Consider the following 24,409-nt stretch of genomic DNA (forward strand, 5'->3'; position numbering starts at 1 on the left):
AATTCCAGAGACCGGTTTATTAGTTTCAATAACAAAAGTTTTATTAACAATGTAAAATGACCTATATCCGCTTTGACTGCTGTACCTTTACCGTGCCATGAACATTGATCACTATCATAATAAGCTGGACCCATGCTGCGTGTCCTCTGTCTGCCCTGGACTGCCCGAGACAGAGGGAGAACCTCCCTGTTTACACCAACAAACAGATTATTTACTTACCATCTCCAACTTTGAAAATAATTCAGAGAGCATTGCCTAAAGAGTATGTGTATATACATGTCTAACGTCTCAGTTTGTAGATATATATTGTGTGCAAAGAAGTTTTCATTTTGAGTATTTTGAGTATCATATATTCCATTTTGAAGCTGAAAAGTTAAAGTTGGATACAGGTACTTGGTTTATGGAAGACTAAATTAAGAAAAAACAGCATTAAACAGAAAACATATACTGTAGTACACAACAAACTTACACTGCACAAACCTCTCATTCCGGCATAGACATACGAAGATATAACTTTGCAAGTGCCATCTTGAAATATTCAGATGGCTTCTATTCATAGTTTAACACATTATTTTTGACAAAAACTGACAATTACATTCTCTTTTTTTTTTTTACATGAATCCTCATTTCAGTCACTCCGGTTTGCAGAAGTACATAAACATCAACACTATTTTCATATCACCTCTCATTCGCTTTTACATTGTACAAGCAGATATGTGACTTCATTTACCAAAAAAGGGAGAATTTGTTGCAAAATATCTTAAAATATATGTTCATGACTTTTGTTTTCATTACATTGCAGTTACAATTATTCTTTGTATTACAAAATAAAATTATAAAATGGGCAGCCTTTAAAAAAAAAGAGAAAGACAATTCATTTGAAAATGGCAGTAATAGATTGGTGGGAGACACGAGTGGTGAAGGACAGTGGGTAATGGTGTCTTTGTTGCCGCCTCCTACCCACGAAGGCGGGGCCCTCAGCTGGTTACCAGGCAACAGAGCCCAAAGAACCGCCTCTTCCTCTGTCGGACCAGTGGGTAGGGAGTCAGGTTCAGCAAACTGCTGTCATCTGGGCACAACAACACACAGCAGAGCATGAGGTGTGTGCAGGGATGTAAAATGGGTCGAAGCTCACTAGACACTGGCTTTCTATCTTACCTTGGTTCTTCAATGGTAAAGGCATCGTCTCCCTGAGTTTACTGAGAAGATTCTTCATCTCCCTCATATCCCTGCAATAACACAAATATAGTCTTAGATGTAGGACGTCTTTCATGTGGTGTATTTCAGCACACACACACACACACACACACACACACACACACACACACACACACACACACACACACATACAACTTCAAAAAATGCTCACCTGCCCCATTTTTTGCAGTTATCTAAAAATACATCTTAAATATTTTGTTGTGGCATAATAAAATGTATTAATCCATATGCCACCTCAATGTGTGAGGTATTTTCAAGTAGTTTGCAGACTCGTTGCACTTTATATTTCGGCATTCTGTGCCATGATGAAATGTTGAAATTCTGAATGTCAACAACAGATTCTACATTACATGAGATGGCATTGCATAAAAACATCTGTTAATTTTCAAAAACTACATATTTATATATATAGATATAAATATTTCTTTACGTATGTACTACAATGATGAACACTTTAGTATCCACACATCAATAAATACATAGAAAATAAGACAGGATACACTTACATTTCTATGTTATCTATGTCAGTTGCAACCAGCCAGGAGAGATGAGGACAGTCAGTGGGGGTAGAGGAGGTGTCCTCTAGGATGGGGATGTCACAACTCTCCTCTGTCTTATTTTGGACTCCGGTAGGGCCGCAGGAGTCCTTACCTAAAGCATACAGAGAGCAGCGAGCCTAAACATGTGTCACCACTACATTAAACATTGGGGAAACAAAGATGAAGAACATAAAATGACCTGTCCAATCACTTGATTTCTTCAAAACATGTACAAAAATCACTTATTATATATATATCCAGGTGTGTTGATTAGGCTGCTGTTAGTATTCAAATAATGTTGCTAACGTTTTAGATGATATTCTGAATAACAACTATCAAACCTAAGCTACGCCATGAGGCTGTTCATGTATTAACCTTTCCTGTGAAGCTGCAGGGAGCCCAGCAAGCAGACAGATTTGAGCATCTCAGTGATGTACATCTCCAGACAGCACTGCAGCTGGATAAAGAGCCTACAGATCTCAGGATGGATCTCCCCATCCTCTGGCCTGCAATGACAAATGGTTAGAGCACAGAGAGCTTTACTGGATGGCTGGAACTCCATGAACTCTGGATACAACTTATAGAAACAAATAAAAGCATAGTTCCATTGCACATAAGGTTCATGTCTCTGTATAAAGTTAAACAAAAGTTGGTGGATGAGTTTAAACTTGTCGAGCTTTGTTACTTGACATGTATGTCAGTTCCTTTGATCAATACAAAGGGCATAAAAAATAGAGATATTGCCTGATTCAGGTAGTATTATGGCTAATAGTAAAGTAAAGAGTCACCAAACTTAATTATTCCTTAAATACTATATGATGGATTGGATTGGCATTGTGCATAGTGTTTTTAAAACATCTTAACAAAAATGAAGAGTTACTGATATCAAAAACTCAATAAGAGTTTTCCCAATTTAAACCCTGAGATGAGAGATATGCTGGGTTTTAACATTTAGGGATTTAAAAACAAGAGCTGCTTGTTTATTTAGACCAACAGCAGACAAGGTCAAACTGGCTGATTTTGGCTTATTTTGTTTCCATATTTATTTAATCAACTGAAAATTCGTAAATAAAATGAAGTGGGGAAGTTCAAACATAAAACCCCTGTCTGAGTATTTTCTTCTGCGGGTGACGAGCTTTTAAAAGACACCACAGTTGCTTCCAGACCGTAATCTGGTGTTCAAGGGGGGAACCACAGCATGTGATATCCAGCGGGTGTGATATCACTGGGGAAAGTGACGGCAATGGAAGGCGTGAAACTTGCACCTGGTGCAAATATTTTTCACACAAATCATGCTGTTGCATTCCCCTCTTTCAGCAGCGAGCTTCTCCTTCCCATCCTTGTTTGGTCACAGCGCTTACTTCTACAGGACTGTTGCCGAAGGAGAGCTGTCATCAACGCTCTCCGGCTTATCAGCTTTCCTCTCGCGCGTCGGAGAGGCCCCGCATCACTCAAACCATTGAGCCACACCAGCTTTATTTGATTAAAGGGGAATGATCTGTTCCGTCTAATTCAAGCCATGTGTCTAGTAGATGGCCCAGTTAAAATGGCCCAGAGAACTTTTAAAGAGAAGGAGGTTTAGAGTCCTATGAGAATGACGTTGATGCTCTGTGGAAACTTAAAGTTCTCTCTGAAGCTGCCACACTGGCTCTTTTCCAAAGCAGCAGCTGAAAATTCAGGCACAGGACAATAATTGATAGTACACGTTGGCTTGGAGGTATAACTGTATCTAGCTGTTTAATTAGGAGCCGTATATTGGCAGAAAAAAAAATACAGACCATATAGGCTCAGCACCGTAAACTGCTGTTTCTCGGATTATTTGAGAGAGGTTATTAAAGCATTGTTATGAAAATGCACCCGAGATGTCCCTGTACAATGGAAGCTGTATGATTCCTGCCTCCTTGTGATGGAAAACATGCAGTAACCGTCCTTACTGGCTAACCATATGAGTGTGTCACGCACATTAAATGGAAAGATTTTGACACGCATGTAACAGATATATGATGTGCATTCTTAAACAGCTGTAAGATATAGCAAGTGGATTAATTATTGAGCGGGTAAATGGGCTACAGAGCAGAGTTCAGCCTAACACACTTAAACTCGTGCCATGAACAAATGTGGCACACTTATTTTTAATGGAGATCATTGAATGATTTTGCGGGTCTCCAACAAATGTGTATATCGGAGGAAGATGGCTGGAGCAAACCTAGTGCTGGCAAGCAGATAACACTGCAGAGTGTTTTTTCCACATCTCTCCCACTACTGGCTTCAGTCTGTCCAATTGTTCTTTAAGTAAGTGTGAGGTTGCCAAGTCAACTGGCATCTTAGCATCACTGAGGACCTTCAAATCCCAAGCGTCCCTTTGCCCTTCCTCCACTGGCACCAACGTGGATTAGATGTTGTGCTCAATGGAGCAGGCAGCCCAATTCAACGGACACGTCAAGCTTCTTCTGTTCAACAAAACTCCTTGCATAAGTAAACCGCAATTTGACCTCAAATCCCCTGATCCGTGTTTTGCATTGCCTGTTACTAAAGGGCTGTCTTCTTTTTTGTGAAGGATGAATTCAATGATTCGGGGGTTTTTGTATTATATTATATTATATTATTGTATATAGTATAATATCCTGAACTCTACAAAATAACAACATCCATCTAAAAGCATGCTGGTATCTAAATGGTCAAATGAACATAACAGAAACACAAAACACACATGCACACACATGCCCACCAACACTCACAATACATTAAAAATAAAAGCGAAGCAAAAGTCATTGGTTTCACATCACTGTTATCTCGTATATTCGTCCCGGGAAGCGCTCCACTTTGTGCATTAACGTCTTAGGCCCCAGCTAATGGGAAGTGATCAGTTACAGCATGTTGTTGGGATTGATTCCTGGTAAAGCTGCTGCACGTTATTAGAGGCATCACTTGCTTTTCTTGTTTTCAGTTTTGAGTTGAACTTATTTTCTGTTTTCCCCAAACTCCCCACCCTTTCATATTAATAAGGCAGACACGTGGATAATTTCTTTGAAGTGTTGAAGCAGGCTTAAATATACATGTGCCTAAAACGGGGATGCTTATGCAAATCAGAGATGTAGTTTGGTTAAAAAAAAAAAAGAAAAGAAAAATCCATAGAACTTTAGCGCAGCAATGTTGCAGAGCGCCCAATGTGGTGCACGGTCAGAACCGTGGACAGCTCTTTGCAGGGCGCTTGTTTTCAGAACCACGGAGAGCGCCTGTGCCAACTCACCCCGATATCAAGGAGAGACTGTGGTGCGCCGCTCTGGCCATTTCGCAGCCTTTAGTTCGGGTCTTCAGCATCTCGGCCCGCAAAGAAGGACAGTCCACGGTGATTTCCCCAATGGAGATGACCAGCTCACGGTACAGAGCGACAAGCGTATTGAATTCTTGGACGATCTGTGTTGAAATGCGAAATCACACAAAAATAAGTTATTCCCCAAATTACGTTTTCAAGTAGCACCGCACAAATGCAAAGACAAGAAGAAAAAAACACATTTGCTTGCTCATGCTTCCTGTTCTGATCGTTGCGTGGAATGAGCCCGGCCTTTATAGATCTGTCAACATGAAAACGTGTCCGACAGGAAGGACTGCCGATCAGCACCAGCCTCGTATTCTTTGTCTCCCCAAACCGAACACAAATAATGAGCCAACGCATGTTGCTTGCAGTACGTGTTTCAAAGAAATACTAACTTGCACATATATGAGTTCACAAAAGTCCATTAATATCTCACAGAAACTTGTGGCCGAGCAAAGCGTGAACTTTTAATGAATAAAAGTGATGGTGAAAAAAAACGTATTGACGTTTGCTACATCTGCTGGTTTGCACAGCATCAGAGCTTGAGATTGGGTTACAAATATTTCGTTCATTTTGTGCAACTCCTGAATAACATCCCGCTGCACTCAGCTGCATTCCGAAAACTGGTGTATGAAAGGGTTTGCAAATATACATATACAAACGTAATCTGTAACAATCACGAACATCTCGACAATCCTTTAATTTGGGAAATGTTCAAATTAGCTCAAATCATTAACGCTCAGAATGCAATCAGAATCGATCTGCATGCCTAGATGATCTGCTTGCCGTCACTGTCAACAAAGCAATGCAAATGCATCTATCTATTTTTAGGCTCCTCCACCGGGTAATAATCTTCATCTTTTTTTTGCAGCTATTAACAGCTGTCGCCTGTGCATCGCGCGTGCACGGGATAGTCAATCGCCTTAGAACAAAGGAAGCTTGTCCTAATAACATCCTGATCAGAGAAAACCATGCGGATTTCGACGGGTCGCAAACCTACCATTCTGCAGTCGGCCACGGCACGCTGGGCTTTGCGGGCACTTTCGGTGCTCTCCCTCCTCTCCGGGTCTCGGTGGGGAGGCTTGCCGATCTGGAAGATGTTCCCGGCTGATCTGGGGCGGTTTTTGCGCCCATTCGATGCAGAACTCATGCATACACATCCACGAATAAAACAGCCCTAACACAGAACGGTTCTGTCCTTTCCCCCACACAAGTCCACCACTTTCTCGCTTCCTGCCTCACCACCCTGCACCTTAGCGTTCACCTTTTTCTCTCCTCCGCTCATACGTTCAATTCACCTCAGACAGCTGCCGGCTGGGTTGAAACCCCGATTATTTGTCTTTGCTCTGTCTATCTTTCACGTTCCTCCCCGTCTACTGCGGGAGAGGGAGCAAATATTTTCCCAGACGAGCCGTGGAGTGCAAAAAAAGTACCGGATGAGCGCCTGCGACTCCTCTCCGCATTGCCTCGACTGCGTCGGGGGCGCAAGTCACCTTCACTCCAGCAGCACACGGCGCACGCAGTGAGGACTTCACACCCAACCCGGAGTCCGGCTCAGCCGAGGAGTCTTCTCTGACGCACCGATTGTTGGAGGAAGACGAACGCATTCACGGGGTATTCTCCAAATGCAACCGTGTGCGTGACTGCGCGTTTCCATTAAGCAGCGGTTCAACCGAAGCGATTACGTTATTTATTCTTCTAATAGAGGCACAGCGCCGCTGATAGTGTCACATCGCACAGCCCGTACGTGCCCGGGGAAATCTCAACGTTACAGAAAAGACAAACTTGATCCCCCGCTGCGGGTCTCGACCGGCTTCCAGAGTGCGTCCCCTTCGAGTGTCTCCATCTGTCCGGGCGGGCCTCCCTCTAACCTTGGATGGGAGACGAGCAGTTGCTGCAGGCCTGACGCGGCTCGGGGGGCTGGCAACACTGCGCACCCAAAGGACGGGCATGCTAATTGGGCTCATCAGGTGAAACCCCCCCCCCCCCCCCCCCCCCGCCCCTGAATTGTACGTAAGCTCCTACACACGTGTGAATATATCAGACTGCTGGCCACTTGGAAGTAAAACAGAATTAAGGTAATTCAATAGACAAACGAAGACTAAATGTGGGTCAATTTAAACTTCAGCACACCGAGCTTGAAATGCACTGTATAATGCATCTGTACTATAATCATGATATTTATATGCAGGGCCATTGTTATGGGATTAAAAGTTTATTTTATTGCGTGTTTTTGCATTATCTATGTCTCTCCAGCAATAGAAATGGGACATTTTTTGGTGTAGTGCCACTTTGTTAAACAGGGACATGAAAATAGACCTAATGCTTCAACATCCTGTTACTTGGTTGTAGCCCACACTTTTATTTCCCCTAAATACCAACAAAAAGCTTACTTGCAATCCATATAATTTAAATAATGTCAGGCAATGCATGACCACAATAGGTATTATAGGTAGTATGCTTCTTTCATGTACATACACACATGGATCATAGTGACACCAAAGACACAATAAGCCACAGTATATGAATATATAACATTTCTTAGTTTGCAGCTAGAAATGTGGATCCATCTTTCAGCGATGACCATTTGCCCTAGCATGCTTTTCACAACCACAAAGTTCATTCTGAATAAATTAAGAGTCCATTTCAGTGTATGGGGAGGGTGCTTTCTAAACATCATTATTATTATTTAATTATGAAAGCAGAGAAGACTTTCAAATCCATCTATGTAAGTGTCATACACCCACAGCTCCACTCAAACACAATGAGGCCCATCCGGTGGGGAGGGAAACGAGGGAAATGTACAGCATAATTGTATGTCTTTTAAAATGATTCTGCATTGATCATTTGTTTGAGTTGGATTTGGATCTTTTGGCAGAGATATGACCCATCTTCTGTTTTTTCATGATTAAAGACAATTAAATCATCTTAAATGGATGTTACTCCAAAAAACACATACCATTTTAATAGAATATTGAATATTAATAGAATAGTGAATATTACATTATGCCTTCTTCAGATGCCAGCTGAAAGTCTTTCTCCATGTTCTCCCCAAAGGTATTTTTGGAGGCTTTGCACCCCTCATCATAACAATGGCAGGGGAGAGAGTCCGATCTATCCAGGAGTACCCATCCCTTTAGGACTGTTTTGCTTCCTACAATGGCAAAACTGTACCAGGAACAAACAACGGAAGGTACGCTTGTGTTACCAAGGCCCCAAACTTTTCTTGCTGTCAAACTAGCAAACTACAAGACCGCTTGATTTCTTTTTATTAGCACATAAGTTTGCTTACCAAATTTGTAATAATTAAAAATGTACAAATCGACTTTGTATAGAGACACCATATGGAGGTGCTACTGTGCCAACTTTATTGGCTGAAATACAGTGGCCCAGTCAATCAACATTCCCTCTAAGGGATGATTGAGAACAACAGAAACACCACAAGTCATCTCTCATAGAAAAACAGCAAATTAATCACACAACAGAAAGACATACTAACATAGGGCAACATATATTTCTAGAATTTGTCATTGAATGCCTCCAGCCTAGGAGTAACTCTGTTAATACTTGTGTTGTTGAAAGTGCATCACTGCATCCTAGGGAATGTTATAATTCCCCTCCTCACAGGAACAGGACATGTGGTTGAACACGCATTTTGTGTGCAACAAATGGAGACAGAAAACAATTAATTCCCAAACCTCCTCCTACAATATTTTCCCAATATAATTATTAATAAGAGACAACAAGCCGGAACACTTAATTTTCCTCTATGTCGTCATCCCACTAGCTTAAAAATCAATCATTGTCTTCTGAGATATTTATGTGTCACTTTCCTGCCCGATGACTCATCTCTAATTCCTTACCTCACTCTGGTCTTACCCTCAACCTCTTCTCTTTCTATGTTACACCATCATAGTTGCCATGGCTGTCAAAAAGAAGGGAAGAAGAGGTAGCAAAGGAAGCAGAATATGAAGAAGCCGATAACCCAGTTGACGGAGTATATGTAGATGATGACCATGTCCATGTCAAAACGCCAGCCTCGAGAGTCCTCTTCAAAGTCCAGATCGCCCAGTTGGTAGCCTCCTCCGTGGGGGAGCTGGCGTCTAACAATGGGACCAGACTGCCTCTGGAAGCCTGCTTTGGGAGACAAACGGGGCATTTCATCTGGTGGTACTGATGCTCAACCCAAAATATTTTCTACATATCTGATCTAAATTCAAATCTGTCTTTGGACCAAAATTAAAAAGGTTCTGTTGGTCAAATAGTGAAACTTCTCTCAGATGGTTAATGGATGCAGTATCTTACAAAATGCAGAATTAAATGTTTCAATCAACTTCTGCAGTGTAATAAACTTTTCTTCTGTCTGTAATTGTATCTGTTCAGTTTATTTAAAAAACCTGCTTTGTATTTAAGTCCTCTTTGCTTTATGCCAATAATCCTTTTCTCTGGTGTCCCATAAGGTGGGACTGTTTAAAGGTGTAGTCAGCAATTCATATCAGAAAACACAATTTCAAATTCAGATAATCTCCTCATGGTCCACTTGCGGTACATTTTGTGCGTGGGCTCAAAGAATCTGGTATTTATACGCTCAAACCGGGCAACACAACACTTTTCTATCCTATGCACATTTATACTTGTACACAGGACCGAAGATATGCAGTCGATGTATAAAGAGAAAGGCAGGGAGAACGAATGAGATGTTAAATCTCTTTTTATCATTAATTGTTTTGGGCATCGGCTTCAAATACAAGCAATCTTCCTCCTGAATTGCTGACTCCACATTTAATACTTTAATGAGTATAATACAATCAGTATTTGCTCATAGTTTAACTGGTAAACACCTGGTGCAACATTGCTTAGCATAAGATTGTTGTATATTAAGAATTTGCCTGCGTGGGTGGATAGGCCTTAAATCTGTATTCTCTATGCTATAAAGTGTCATGTTTGTACCATTGAAGCATTCAGGTATTTTTAGAATGATTGGGTAGAAGGTATAATTTACTCTGTCACAGCTCTTGTCAATATATTTAACAAAGCATTTAACAAGTCCTACTGCTACTTTGCCTAATCTGATGAATGTATCTTGCATTGCAGGATAATTAAAAACGTGCCTCCAAAGATACGGAATATTTTTCGGCAGCTTGGGAGAGGCCACTTTGCACAGTTGGCTTTCTGGAAGTTCTGTCTCCGGGAAAGATATTCTTTTGGAAAGAACGTCCTCGCTGTTTGGTTTAGCTCTGTAAGAAAGACGCAGAGACAAACAAAAACGGATCAAACATGAACATCTCATCCCCACTGCCACTTCACGGCAGCCTGGATGGACAACGCTTGATTTGTTCAATATATTCTCAAAAGCAGCAGATGCCGCATCACCAGACCACATCGCTTTCTCCATGTTCTGTTTTTGTGTCACCTTGGGTTTCGTAATCAACACAAGAATCAAATCTACAATCCTCGTCATCATCTAATCACTCACAAGAGCCCTCAGTGTGTCTGCGGTGCTCATAACAGCAGCCACTCTGTCTTTTTATGGCCGCGGCAGTTTCCCTGCCGCTCATTCTCTGCTGCATACATCCAGAAGTAGGCCAAAGTGACTCAGTGAACTTGACTATGTCCCGTGTAATCAGCATACGGTGATCGCAAGGGTGATGATTAGGGAATAAGGGTTTCATTTTCCACTGTTGCCACCCTAATAAAAACCTCTTTTCTCGTCACAGCCCAAATGCATTATTCACCGGCAAGGAATTGTATTTCTTATTTCCATAAGAAGGAACTAAACGACAGCGTTCAGATCGTTGACTTTGTCTTCTCGTTCTCGATCTGGGTGACTCATCTGGTCGGGGCTCTACTAAAGGTCTACTCTGCTCCCTATGGGGTATTTGCAGCTGGGCCCTCTCAACAAATTATAGTTTAGATGTCATCAGTACATCAGTCAACTCACATACAAATACACATAGAGCTGCAAATATACACATGGGCAAACTTATTAATATAATTGTGGTGTATATTAATACTTAACTATACATTTTACTTTTTATCTATCTGACATTATTCAATCTTGACTTGCGAGCAGAGAACAGAGGTTATAATAATTTACAATCATGTGAATTGCACGGCAGGTGCTTTCTGCCTATTAGCTCACCCTTCTGGAAGAAGACATGAGTGATGATTGTTCTGCAGAGGGGGCAGGGGGTGTTGGTGGGGCTGTTCTTAGCCAGCGTCCTTAAACAGGGTTCACAGAAGATGTGGTTGCAGGGTTGACACATGTAAGGACTGAAGTACACATCCAAACACACTGCGCAGATGTAACGTTCTTTGTCCCCGGCGCTCATGTCCTCATCCTCGCTGCTGCTGCTGCTGCTGCTGGATGGGTTCCCCGTTGAGCTCTGGGTGAGAAGGTAAGGCAGAGATCCGTTATTATAGTTTTATTCTGATTCAAATCAGATTAGTGCAAAACATTTCCGATCCTATTTATTGTAAAAAGAATATTCCTATGAGATACGAGATTATACCCTCCAATGAATCAACACCTTAAAGTGGTGGAGGGGTTTATTTGCCTCAGGGAGCCTTGGAGCTGTTGTCAGGGACAATAACTCCTGGTAGGTTCAGATTAAGAGAAATCCAATGTGAAACAGCCAGAAAAAGAACACCTTGCTCGGAAAACAAAAAACGGAGTCACCTTCTGCAGTCTGACCAAGGACGGAAGTCCTTCCCTCCTGGAAGACCTGACCTGTTCTAGGGTGTTCCAGGGAGAGAGGTCCCAAGCAGGTATGGGAATACTCACAAGACCCCAGCTGAACGCTGTGTTGGAGTTCGTCCCGGGTAAAGAGAATGTCGCTTTCATGGGACTTTGAGTCGCTGTGAGGAAATCTCTTGTCTTCTTTTGTGCATAAGCACCATAAAGCAACAGAGTAACTGTGAGGGATTCTGAGCTGCAACACATCATCAAACAGGAGGCTGAACTATGGTTCTGCTGGGGGACTTCAAACCCCACATGAAGAAGGGGAGTCATTGGGGAAGAATGAGCTGATCTAATCACCAGTGGTGTTTTTCTATTGGACACAACGTGTAGACCAAAAAGTGTACCGCGGGTGAACTGGCGACTGGGGCCACTGCCCCACAACTCCCTGGTCTGAAACGATATTCCCGTATCCCGGGGGAGGCTGGGGACACGGAATCCAATTGGGTTATGTTCAAAACCTCCTTTGAACCAGCGGGCTGCCAGGAGTGGTGGTCAGCGGCGTCAAGAGCCAACTGGTGGAAAAGGACGGCGTCCTCCGGGCTCGGTTGGCGTGGAGCACGCTGGAAAGAGGATCAAACTCGTATGTCCTGAGAACACCTCTGGCTCCCCACCAAGAGCTGGAAAATGTGCTGAGAAGAGGGATGGCTAACCTATGCTGACAACCCTGCTATTCCAAAGACCTGGCACTGGATATAATGGAGGGATGGAAATACTTTTCTGAATATTTAAAAAATAATATTGCATTGTTCATCTCTAAAATCACGGTGCCGAACGAATTGCTTCAGTGTCGCGTTCATAGGGAATAAGTCTCCTCTCATTCTGCATATACTATCATTATCATTCACATGTCATTGTACCAGCTGGCAATAAAAACAAGTGAGAATGTCCTTATTCATGTTTCTCTTGAGATTGTGTATAAAATACTTTCTTCTGTTCTTCTTACACCCTATTTGATTGGGTGCAAATGTCTTTGACACCCACCTGCACAGCGTAGTAATATGTGAGGAAAGGTGGGTGTGAGGTGTGAGCTGAGCAGAGTGAAACGTCTACCTACGTCTTCTCACATCTTACTGTAAAGCTCAAACGTCGTTCGCTAAAGAGAGCTATTTGACCCTTAAGCTGACCCTAATTCCAACTCCATTTACTCCACAGAAAACAGAGGTGTTGCAACTCATCACAAAGTTTTGTCCATAATACACAATTTCTAAGATTTAAAATAACTGTTTAAGCTACTGCCGTTTTTTAGTATACTGTTTAATTCTACTTTGTTTTATTTCATACCGCACCACTGATGTGCTTCCCCAACCCTGCCTGTATCTCTCTCATCTCCACAGCAGTCGACTGGCCCACATTTCCAAGTGCATCGGCACCTAAACCCCCACTGAACATTTCCAAATTCTGGCTACAACTCATGTGAGAGTGAGATTAAGATTCGAGAGTAAGATTTGCTAGAGTATCCGAGGCCCCAAAAGTCTCCCATCTCCTCCTCAGACTGTCTGCAGACCTGGTGGATTGCTGTTGGAAGCATGTGTCTTAGAAAAAAGGGCACTGGGAGGTGGGGGACTACACACCGAGTAATTACCACTTTCTCTCCCAGGGGGAGCTCCTTGGACTTCCATGTTGCACCAGTCCTGTTTCCCAAGGTGTGTCATTAACACAGAGTAGAGAACACACAGTGCTCATCCCCCAAGGAGTCATGGGTAGGCCCACTGATGCTCTCCCCTGGCAACATGCACTTTATCATGGCACCTTTGACTTGATTACATTTTAAATGTGTGAAAAGATAAATACAATTCTTTACCAAAAGGAACTTAAACGAACGTTGGGCTGTTTACCATCTTGACTTCTAAGATACCTACTGCAACCCTGAACTCAAACAAATGTGATTTGTGTAAACTATTGTTTTTTAACAAATAAACGTCTCTGCAGAACTGCAGCCAGCAACTAAAACCACATTTTAGCTTCAGTGCAGCAGCTGGATAGAGTAACTAAGCAATTCTGCACCAATAGTTTCCCCTTCACGCAGGATGAATCCACTTTCTGTATGGAACTGGTTGACAACATTATGTTATTGTCATCCAGTTCCAGGAACTAGGAACTGGATGACAATAACACATTTTATTGTCACCTGTTACCCTACACGCAAAAATGTCAGCAGGACATTGTACTCAGAAATATTTACATACTTGTTAAAGAGGCGAGTCAAGACAACCCTTTCCACCAAAAAATGTTCTCCCAAATTTACATATGCAAATAAAAACGTGAAAGGGTGAATGACAAAAACCATTGTTTAGCTGCCGTTACCAAAAAATGTAATATCTATAACTACGACTAATAGTCACAATACTGTGCACATGCACTGTATTCAGCTCCCATGTGAAAATGAGGAAGGTGCAAAAATAGATACAACTAGAGAAAAGAGCATGCATATGATAAATGTCTGAGTAAGTTTATTTCATTTTCCTATACTAAATTAAAGATTAAAGGTGGGACAAATACGGTTACTTTCTTTTTCCCTGAGTGTTAGGTGAGAGGAACAATACCACTGTCAGACATGTGATTGGTATCAAGCTTCTCAGCTGACTGACAGTAAGAAATTTCAGCTTACAACATTTGGCTCGTGATACGTAACTGTTGGGCAAATTGGGAAAGATAAAGATTTCATGAATTTTCCTCATGTGCCTTCCCATAGAAATAATTGTCCACATTATACTGAACACAATTGTATCAGCTAGAGCCAGATATTATGGGTATTAAGTATCTACATCATGAATACAGTAGCACACCAGCTCCAATGTGAGGGCGAGAGGGATATCTCACCCAAAAATAGTACAGTAAGCAGGGAGGCCTTGAATTAGAAAATTGACATTGTCTGTTTCAAAGCGACTCATTCTATTTTACTTTCTCTTATTCAGCAGTTGAATAATTTCAATCCACCAACAGCAGATGTGCAGCAGCCAATCAAACCTGTATCTGCTCTTTTGTCTGGTTGCTTTTGAAGGGCTCTCCATCCAAGCCTCATCATGCAACTAATTCAGATATAACCCCACTTTAAACCGCATAGACAATGGCTTTTGAGATAAACTGGGGGCTGATAGATCTGTCGACTGTTAGACTGTAGATGAAATGAACACACACATACACACGCACAAAAATACACGCCTGGCCAACCACAAAAACCGACATAAATAAATACAAGCAGACATATTTTAGTCTGATTTTCCATTATATTGAACCACATACACACACAAATGCACACAACTCTTATTTGATATCTTCTTAAATGGGCCTTTAAGTGGATCAGTTAGGTAATTTAAGGATGGGGGGCCTGGACTTCAAGAGTATCGTGTGGTTTTCTCAAGTATCCTGCTAATGCAAAAGACTGCACACGATGACAGCATCAAAAGGATTTGTCATTCAGCGGCAGTGACATTTGCACGCGGAAATAAAACATTACTTTTATAGTTAGTGACTTATTTGCATTGTATTAACATTAATTGGAAAACGGGAAGGTGAGAATAAATTATTGCATGATTTCATCACAAGCCCTGTTTTTATTTACTGCAACACACAAATATATAAATAATTTCATTCTAAACCTAAAATTACTGACCAATCATATGGGAAAAGAACATTGACTTGATCCCCATTGACATGACTCTCAGGTTATTGTGTCATTCACCTGTCTGCTCTCCTGCAGTTGACTTTGTCTCCACCTCTCCCTTCTCCTCTGCCTCCGCCTCAGATACTTAATCCTGTTCTTCTCTCTTTTACTCATCCTTCGGTCCACAAAAGGAACACCAGGCAGCACCAATGCTGAGGATACGGTCTGACCCATTACCCCCATCACGCCACTGCCAAGCTCCTCGCCATCTTCCAAGTCGCCCTCTTCTTCTCCCTCCACTTCCTCTCCCCCCTGCTCTTCCTCTTCTCTCAACTCCGAGCCTACGAGAGACAGAATGTGTGTCTGAGGACTTTGTGATGATCCTGCGGTGGCCGCGCCTCTTCTGGCCTCCATCCAGATCGGATCTTCCTCTCTGTAGGAACTCAATGAGCGGCGGTGCAGGTTTCCTGCCGCTGTGCTGGATGAAAGTCTCTGAGGGTACAGAGGTGTGGACCTGGTTTGGTTGGGAGGCTGATTGGAAGAAATTGATCTCATTGCTGGCCGAGGGGATTGGGGGTTTAAATTAGTGCTGACGGTCTGAGTACAGCCGGTGGATGGAAGTCTGTGACGTGTGACTCCTCGCTGAAAGTTGGTGGATCCGTCTCCAACTTCCACAGTGTTGTTGAACAGGATGTCAGAGTTACTACTGGACGAGCTTTCAGCGCTTCCTGTTCCCTGTCTGTCCCGGTCTCCATCTCCCCGTGTCCCAGTTCTTTCAGCCTTTCTCCGTCGTTGTTTTCCTCTTCTGCTGCCTCCTGCGTTTTCAAAATGTTGTGTCTCCTCATCCCTGTCTTGGTTTCCCTCTTTCCATCTTCCTCCGCTGTCCTTGCTGCAGGTCTTCCTGTGTGCCTTCCTGCCTGGCAGGGCAGGTCTCACCAGCTGCTCCACGCTGCTCGACCTTCCCCGACCAGCTGGATCCGCGCTGCTCGGCCTGGGTCCCGCTGCTCCTTCACACTGGGTGTAAGTCCTGTTGCTGCCGTTGTCTTCGACGGCATCCTCACTTCCATAACCTCCAACTTGTCCTGAGACATTCACACCAGAAGATCCCACAGGGGTGCTCATCATGGCGCTTTCGAGCACCCCCCCGCCCCCATAAGATCTCTACGCCTCCCACTCCTTCAGGGTCTATAGCTTCCAGCTCCTTTTTTTCTGTTGGTGCTAGAGGGACTGGTCCAGTGTAGAGGTGAGCACTGCGGTCCCATGACCCGCCGTCCCCTCCCTCTGTTATTCCGCTGGGACATTCCACACTGTTGGCAAAGACAAAGTCCCCCCTGGCGAGCCTCATCACAATAGGTGCGCTGTTCACGGCCTCACTATTGTGCCTGGGACCTATAGAAAACACACCGCAACACAACCACTGAATGCACAAAAAGTAAGGTGAAAAAACCAGAGCCACCTTTTCTTTTCTCACAACCACTATGGTGTCAGCTATTTTTCACTCCAGGCTTCACAAACAGAACACAGAACGAGTGTGGGCTTTTTGTGTGTCTGATTTTAAGTTTCTTCCAGACCCTAAGAAAACCTAAATGATGACAGCATGAGAAGGCAAGATAACTTGTACAAAGGCGGATTTACTGCACAAGGTTGCTTTAGGAAGAGATTCTTCATAAGACAAAGAAGCAGCTTTTGTGAAGGGTTTAAATACATTGTTATAACTACAGAAAAAACGAAATTGTATTTAGGAGAAAAATTCAATCGCTAATGAACTGAAATGCATGCACTCACAAGCACAGGTAAAAGGATTTTGTTCATGTGTTTTAGGAATGGCAACACTGGACCACAGAGACAGAATCAACCTTCTTATTTGCCATCAAGTCGGACAAGAATGAAACCTGCCACACTGCCTTGGTTTCTCCACCAACACAGCCGTCAATGAGGCAGCCAAAACGCTAAACTCACACGTGACTGACAAATCTGTCACCACATCACAATCCACCTGGCTGTCAAGAAACAGAAGGTTGAAAGAAACGCAAGTAAGTACGCGAAGGCTGTCGAAACACTAAAATGCGCCAATGTTCTTGATACAGTAGACTCCACCGGGGCAGTAAAGACACAAACAGATCCCCGACACTAAAGGATTTATGACAGCCGGTCTCAACTGGACTAGGTTTTTATCCCTTTATCCTTGTTTTTGACTCAAAGGTGTCTTCTGATCATCTTTTTGTTGACCTGTACACGTTCATGTTTGACATGTGGTTTCTGTTTCTATTTCTTCCCCAAAAAGAAGCACTATATGGAGAAAGAAAATACAACTTCAACAGAATCTGACTAATCAGCGTTCACCCTGATGTGTTTTTACAGTTATACTTCTCAAAATGAACACTGGATTTTTTGATGATTCTTCTCCCCCACACATGCGGATCGTCATACATGAGTGTATAGGACTGAGCCGTGTTCTTGTATTTCATGAGCTAAATTAATGAGTGAATCCACTTTGAATATTAAGTGCCGCTGGCATCAGGATTTAACTTGCCCACATTGCACACTCAGGCAAAATTGTCAAACTTCTGCCCTCTGATGAAACTCATCCATGTGTGACTGTGACTAAACATCAAGTGAAAATGTTGTTGTATAAAAAAGGCGAAAGGCCCTGAGGTAGTTTCGTTCGGATTTTCATTTTGACACTCAAGGCAGTCAGAAGAGTCAGTCAAGTTCAACGAGCACGCAGAGCAGAATGCCACAGCGCGTTGACTCCACTGTTAGCTGTAGTGGGAAGAGATATGAATGCTTTGTCCTTCAAATCTACAGTCTACATGGTTATTCTTTAATTATGCAAATGTTTTCATTCCATTTTCTTCAAGTTTTAACTTAATTTTTTGTTAAAGCGATGCCGCTATAATCCCTGCATACCGCTCCCTCCTAGCCAAGTGAGTATTTGTCTGCTCTCACCTGCGTTTTTTTTGTTCAAGGCGGTTTCTCTCTCTCGCTCTCTCTCTCTCTCACGCACACAAACGGTTCCCTTAGAATTGCTTGAATTACCCTTTTGCTGTTTCCTTACCCTTTCCTTCAGCATCTAACTTTGCACTAAACGTAACATACTGGTGCAACAGTGGCCGTCGCCTGATGCAGTACCGGCTATGAACAGCAGATGGCAGCAGCGGGCCTCTCGGTGGCGCTGTCCTTGGTCCTGAAACTACATCTCGCTTCCAACTCTGCCTTCCAATGCTGCCTTACCTTTCATCCCGCCCCGAAATGCGTGTTTGCGCCCCGACATATATTGTAAACTTACTGGGTTTCTCTTTGAGTTTTGCTTATAAAAATAAACCGTATTTTTAAATCAGGTTAGTTTAAACGAAAAGTTAAGAAGAAACTAATTAAGCCATTTTCTCAGTTCGAGTATTCTGCTGCCATGATGCATGTTGCTATCATGCTATTTTTGTAATAACTAATTACATTTGAGTCCTGACTTGCACCAAGCATTTGAGATATAAACTAAAACAAATCCACAAAATGTTACAATTAGCGAGTCCAAAGAATAAAACAAAGGAGATGGAAAAGAAAGGAGGGCTCTGCGCCCTCGTCGGCTGTCTGCGCTGAAAAACGGAACAACAAGACGAGCAGAGGCACAAAACTCCAGGGCGACCTCCACACAGTCTGACGTATCCAAAGCTGCTGGTATAAATGAATTCACGGCGTCACCGAGCTCAGATGATTCGCAGTACCCGTGAGCGCACCCAGCTGTCAACACTCGTGGGCTACAGCTCCCAGAACCCTCCTTACACACACGCGCGCACAGACTCACAACACCTCTGCGTCATGCGTCCTGGGACCGACGGCACGAACGCGGTAACTCCGATGGACCCCGGCAAAACGCACAGCTGCAGCAGTGTGAGGGGCTGATCGGGTCCAGCTTATCTGACCAGTTGCGCGTCTCCCGACTGCTCTGGGAAAGTTGCGCTCGCAGTGTGGTCGCATTATGGATTTTATAACTGCAAGAGGCAACGCCAGCAACGCGACCAGCGGTTACCCTGACGGGGTGGACGTGGTTACCGACTGGGACGGGAGTGAGAATGGCACAGGCTCTGGGTCTCCACCAGATGTAAAGCTGAGTTACCAGATTATCACCTCTCTGCTCTTGGCGGCCCTCATCCTCTGCTCCATATTTGGCAACGCGTGCGTTGTGGCTGCCATCGCTCTGGAGAGATCTCTCCAGAATGTGGCTAACTATCTGATTGGATCTCTGGCCGTGACAGACCTCATGGTATCGGTTCTGGTTTTGCCAATGGCGGCCCTCTACCAGGTTTTGAACAAGTGGACACTGGGGCAGGAGATATGTGACATATTTATCTCTTTGGATGTACTGTGCTGCACATCATCCATCCTGCATCTGTGCGCAATCGCCTTGGACAGGTTCTGGGCCATAACAGACCCGATCGACTATGTAAATAAACGGACACCGAGGCGAGCTGCGATCTTGATAAGCGTGACTTGGCTAATTGGTTTCTCCATCTCTATTCCGCCTATGTTAGGCTGGAGAAGTGCCGAAGACAGGGCGAACCCCGACGCGTGCATCATCAGCCAGGACCCGGGCTACACCATCTACTCCACATTTGGGGCTTTTTACATCCCTCTCATCCTTATGCTGGTATTGTATGGGCGAATATTCAAGGCTGCTCGGTTTCGGATTCGAAAGACGGTGAAGAAACCCGATAAATCAATAGGTTCCGAGAAGTGCTTGACTGTGTCTCCGGCTGTCTTCCACAAGAAAACCAACGGGGAGGCCGGGGGGAAAGGCTGGAAGCGCTGCAACGAGTCGAAGCCCAGCTCTCCGTGCGTAAACGGCGCGGTGAAACACGGAGAGGAGGGCGAGTCACTTGAGATAATAGAAGTTATCAGCACCTCCAAAACGCACCTGCCTCTGCCCAACACCCCTCAATCCTCCTCGCAGGGCTATGAACACATGAACGACAAGAACTCGGGGGCGAAGAGAAAAATCGCGATGGCGAGGGAACGCAAGACGGTGAAAACACTGGGTATCATCATGGGAACTTTCATTTTCTGCTGGCTGCCCTTTTTTATCGTCGCACTCGTGCTGCCTTTCTGCGCGGAAAGCTGCTACATGCCCGACTGGCTGGGGGCAGTCATAAACTGGCTGGGATACTCCAACTCTCTCCTCAACCCCATCATATATGCCTACTTCAACAAAGATTTCCAAAGTGCTTTCAAGAAGATCATAAGATGCAAATTCCACAGACCGTAAACCACACACGACGAAAACAATTATTTGTGTTTACTCAAAAGTGGAGAGACTGAGCTGACAGCACGAAATGTTTGCACACTTTGGAGCGGGAGGGAAGCGAGACTTTTCATTCAGGGACTGTGGTTTTTCAAATGTGTGTTCGACCGTGGAAAAAAAAAAAGATCAAAAGATCAAAACCCGGTGGTGAAATGGGACATGACGGGAACGGTCGCTCTTAATGTACAAGCTCGTGTTTTTTTTATTGTTGTAGCCCCAGTATGTATCCTATATGCCACAGCAGCCATCGCTATAATGCCATGCAACACGTGTCATGTGCGGATTCCATGCATTCTATCCTGAGGCACGCGGGGTGTCCGTCCCACACCATGAGCTTTGTAGCACTGAAACAATAAAAGCAATCGAAGTTTGTCATTAATAAATATGAGTCCATCTTTGTGTAGACAATTAAAAAGGTAATGAGCTAAGTAGCGATCAGGTGCTGTTAGTCACCATCACTTGGGATCCACTCATCATCATAACATCGTTATGAATCATTGGATGTTGTTGTTGAAGCAGTGAGAAACTTATCAATTTGCTTTCATGCCACATGATGATGATGATGATGATGATGAGCGATCAGGCTGTAGGCCGCATGGTGTGTTTAATGCGTTGCAGCAAATCAGTATGGTGTAAAACCCCTCTGCCATCAATCCAGCAGGAGTCAAAAGAAAAGATGATGGGCAATTTATTTCCCAAAATGAAGGCTGGCATCACATTTCTGATATGTTCTCAGTCTCGCCCCTCGCTTCCCATCCCCCTTTCACGTGCCCTGTGTGCAGACTGAAAAACAGATTGAGTAAGAAAATACCTTGAGAAAAGAAATCTCAAGGGAGCGGACGGCCTGGTTGCATTAACATCCAGCAAATCACTGCTAAATTTAGTACGAGCATTCCAAATACATCATAATGTGCCACGTACTCATCACTTCTTCTCTCGTTAATCAAACCAAATCCCAGACACAAATCCACTAATATACAAAAAGATGAAGACTGACAGGAAAACAATGTTGAGGAAGAACCATTGAGGCCCGGACTCCTCACAAGATGGGGAGCAATGCGGCCTCTAAGGCACAATGGGTCAGTCAACGTGGCGGATGGGCTAAGTGAGCGCGGACAGACTAGAATGGCAATTTAGGCACGAAGCAGATGTCTGAAATTGAGCAAGTTGTATATATGTTACAGGAAACATTTATAACTTTTACAAATAATTAACCAATGGTGGGAGTATAGTTAATTTAGAGGTAAGAATGCATAGGCATTGGATCTGCATGTAAAATCAAATTTTAAATAATTTATTTGTGTGGTGTATGCAGAGTTGAGGATATTTATGTGTTTATTATTATATTATGTCAACAACCCTAGTTCCTCCTGTGAGGCACCTGTGAAGCTGCACCAGTTAATAAATACATACAATAACACATATGTAATCAACTGCAATTAAATGTGAATACACACACATTTAAAATTGCTTAAAGTTTTTAATGAATCAATCAATAAAATGTAGTTTTTGTGTGGACTCATAAAAACACATTGAGCTTAGAAAAAATAACTCAAGGTCCACTTGTCTCATCTTTTGCTCAATAGCGATGAAGTATTTATAAATACATCATGAATAAATATAATCGGAATAAAAATATTACAACTTTTATAAATCATATTGTCTATGATTCATGAACTTTTATAACACCAGTTACAAATGTAAAAAACTACAATATAGTGTGTTATTCATAAGTAAATGCTTATAAAGTGCAGGGGTCACAATAAAGTATATAAATTAAATAAAAATATTTAAAAAGCACCCAGGACACTCGTCCCGTTGCGGTTGATACTAGTATCTTATATCACACAAGTTAATTGAGTCTAAAAAAATTGACTTTTCCCTCCGGAGCAAATATCACTCTCTGATTTTAGGAAATATAGATTTGGCATGTGAAGGGTTGTAGAAAGGCTGAGGCCTGAGCAGCCGTCACTCAACACGAGTGCTGAAATGAATCCATTATTCAATAGTCATTCAACAGAAAAAGGATTCTGCAACTCTAGAGTTGCTAAACTATCTAAACTATTAGATCTAATAGTTTCAGCTTTTCAACATAAATCACAACGACAACCGATTAATCAATAAAACAATTATTCTTCAGTTGTGGGCCCTTTTAAGAGCGCGATAACAAAGTACAAAATGTTCTCGCCATAAATTAAGAATAAATTAGATCAAGGTTCCACAATCACCATCACCTTAATATTCAGGAGAATGTTGAACCAAGAACATCATAAAATAAGCCCTCTCTCTCTTTCTCTCCATGACTCTGGTTACCTTTTACTCTCTCATGTATCAGGGCCACACCAATGCACTCAAAAGGCTTTTGGGAAAAATGAATCCCATACCTGTAACTTGTAGGTCAAATTCTTGTTTTATGACGCCGTCACAAGGAGAAGGAGTATTTGGCGTGAGCCACTGAGCGTGGTCGAGTTTATTTTTCATTAGTCACCATTAAAATCATTACATTTTGTTCCTGGGATACAGGGATTAGAAGGCAGCCACATCTTTTAAACTGCGTAGTAATATCCAAGCTTTGGATTGTAGGACTGCATTAATCCCACTCCCTCTAGGATTCGTAAATCTAATGTTAGGGAGGCAGGAGCAGTGTGATGACGCAGAAGCATCGCGTTCGACCCCGGGAGGGGAAGAGACGGGAGGAGGATTATATAAAATGGCACCACAAACAAGGTGATTACAGGGTTTATTATATATGCACCACTACCCTCTGGCCTGAAAAGTGGATAGAAACGGTAGGAGATTATGGCAACACAGAGTAGGTTGTTATTAATTGAGCAATCAACAGCAGCTTGAAGGATGGTCGCGTGCAGATGCAGAGCTCCTCAACGCTTTTTTCACCACTAAAACTGGCATCAATGTCAGATATTGATAACATATAGATTATCTTTTGAAAAATGACACAGAAGATGAGGAGCTTTTTTTACACAGGCAACCCTTTTTGTTTTAGATTGACATTTCATTTTCTTATTGTAATTTTTTTCAGTTTGCTTCTTTGAAATTGATTAATGAGATCAATATCAAACAGCAGTTGCCAACTGACAATGTGACACCACGGAGGCCACATAACGGATACACGCTCCAAGAAACTAATCTCATTCAAAGAATTACTTCATGAATGCAATTATTGCTTTTTGATCATGAACTGGCATGAAGTTATCAAAGGATCTGATTTTAAGTTTGGATCATGTAAATGTTGAAATGGATGTTCTTGTCTGATCGCTAGTTAGAGTCTAGTTACTGTAGACTGACAAGGACTTCAAACACAGTTAATATTTATAGTTACAAAACTTAATGTGGAGTAGTTACAGTAGTAGTTATAGTTATAGTTATAGTAGTTATAGTAGTTGATAACCCTACAAGATCAGGCTGCGTTGAAACAAGGAAGGACTCATTTATTGACAGGGACACAGTCAAACAAGAATCTTTTCCAAATCACCCCTTTTTCAGCAGTATAGATTTTCAGCACCACAATCCATTTAAAATAATAACTTGTGTTCTAAAAGTGCAGATATTTGAACCATTTGAAGGGTATAATAAACTGTAAGGGAGGCTGTATCGAATATGAAAAAAATGATGGTAGTTTTTTGTAGTTGACTTTTAACTGAATTTTTAATTTTAAATATACAGGGCACATGTA

At 42.7% G+C, this 24,409-nt stretch overlaps 3 protein-coding genes and 1 long non-coding RNA gene across 5 annotated transcripts; 2 read left to right on the top strand and 2 right to left on the bottom strand.

Moving 5' to 3' along the window:
- Nucleotides 1-15: 15 nt before the first annotated feature.
- Nucleotides 16-7,075, bottom strand: rgs7bpa (regulator of G protein signaling 7 binding protein a). The gene is made up of 6 exons (XM_040195227.2): nt 6,074-7,075; nt 5,008-5,174; nt 2,133-2,263; nt 1,725-1,869; nt 1,159-1,229; nt 16-1,069 (listed from the first exon to the last, which is right to left on the bottom strand). The coding sequence occupies exons 1-6, from the start codon at nt 6,221-6,223 to the stop codon at nt 978-980; spliced, it is 756 nt and encodes a 251-aa protein (XP_040051161.1). The 5' UTR covers nt 6,224-7,075; the 3' UTR covers nt 16-977.
- Nucleotides 6,298-10,191, top strand: LOC120830523 (uncharacterized). Its single transcript, XR_013452129.1, has 3 exons — nt 6,298-7,043; nt 8,131-8,266; nt 8,990-10,191. It is a non-coding gene; the product is annotated as an uncharacterized LOC120830523 (long non-coding RNA).
- rnf180a (ring finger protein 180a) lies at nt 7,407-16,659 on the bottom strand. Of its 2 annotated transcripts, none has more exons than XM_040195226.2 (4): nt 15,498-16,659; nt 11,216-11,459; nt 10,185-10,310; nt 7,407-9,207 (listed from the first exon to the last, which is right to left on the bottom strand). In XM_040195226.2, the coding sequence occupies exons 1-4, from the start codon at nt 16,542-16,544 to the stop codon at nt 9,002-9,004; spliced, it is 1,623 nt and encodes a 540-aa protein (XP_040051160.2). In that variant the 5' UTR covers nt 16,545-16,659; the 3' UTR covers nt 7,407-9,001. The 2 variants fall into 2 exon arrangements, with proteins under 2 accessions (XP_040051160.2, XP_040051159.2); XM_040195225.2 differs by having other exon boundaries at nt 7,407-9,210.
- Nucleotides 16,660-19,131: 2,472 nt separating this feature from the next.
- Nucleotides 19,132-22,182, top strand: htr1aa (5-hydroxytryptamine (serotonin) receptor 1A a). Its single transcript, XM_040195224.2, has one exon. It carries the CDS (start codon nt 19,396-19,398, stop codon nt 20,677-20,679), a length of 1,284 nt encoding a protein of 427 aa, XP_040051158.1. The 5' UTR covers nt 19,132-19,395; the 3' UTR covers nt 20,680-22,182.
- Nucleotides 22,183-24,409: the final 2,227 nt, after the last annotated feature.

This window comes from Gasterosteus aculeatus, chromosome 13 (assembly GCF_964276395.1).
Source record: "Gasterosteus aculeatus chromosome 13, fGasAcu3.hap1.1, whole genome shotgun sequence".
NCBI classification, from domain to species: domain Eukaryota; kingdom Metazoa; phylum Chordata; class Actinopteri; order Perciformes; family Gasterosteidae; genus Gasterosteus; species Gasterosteus aculeatus.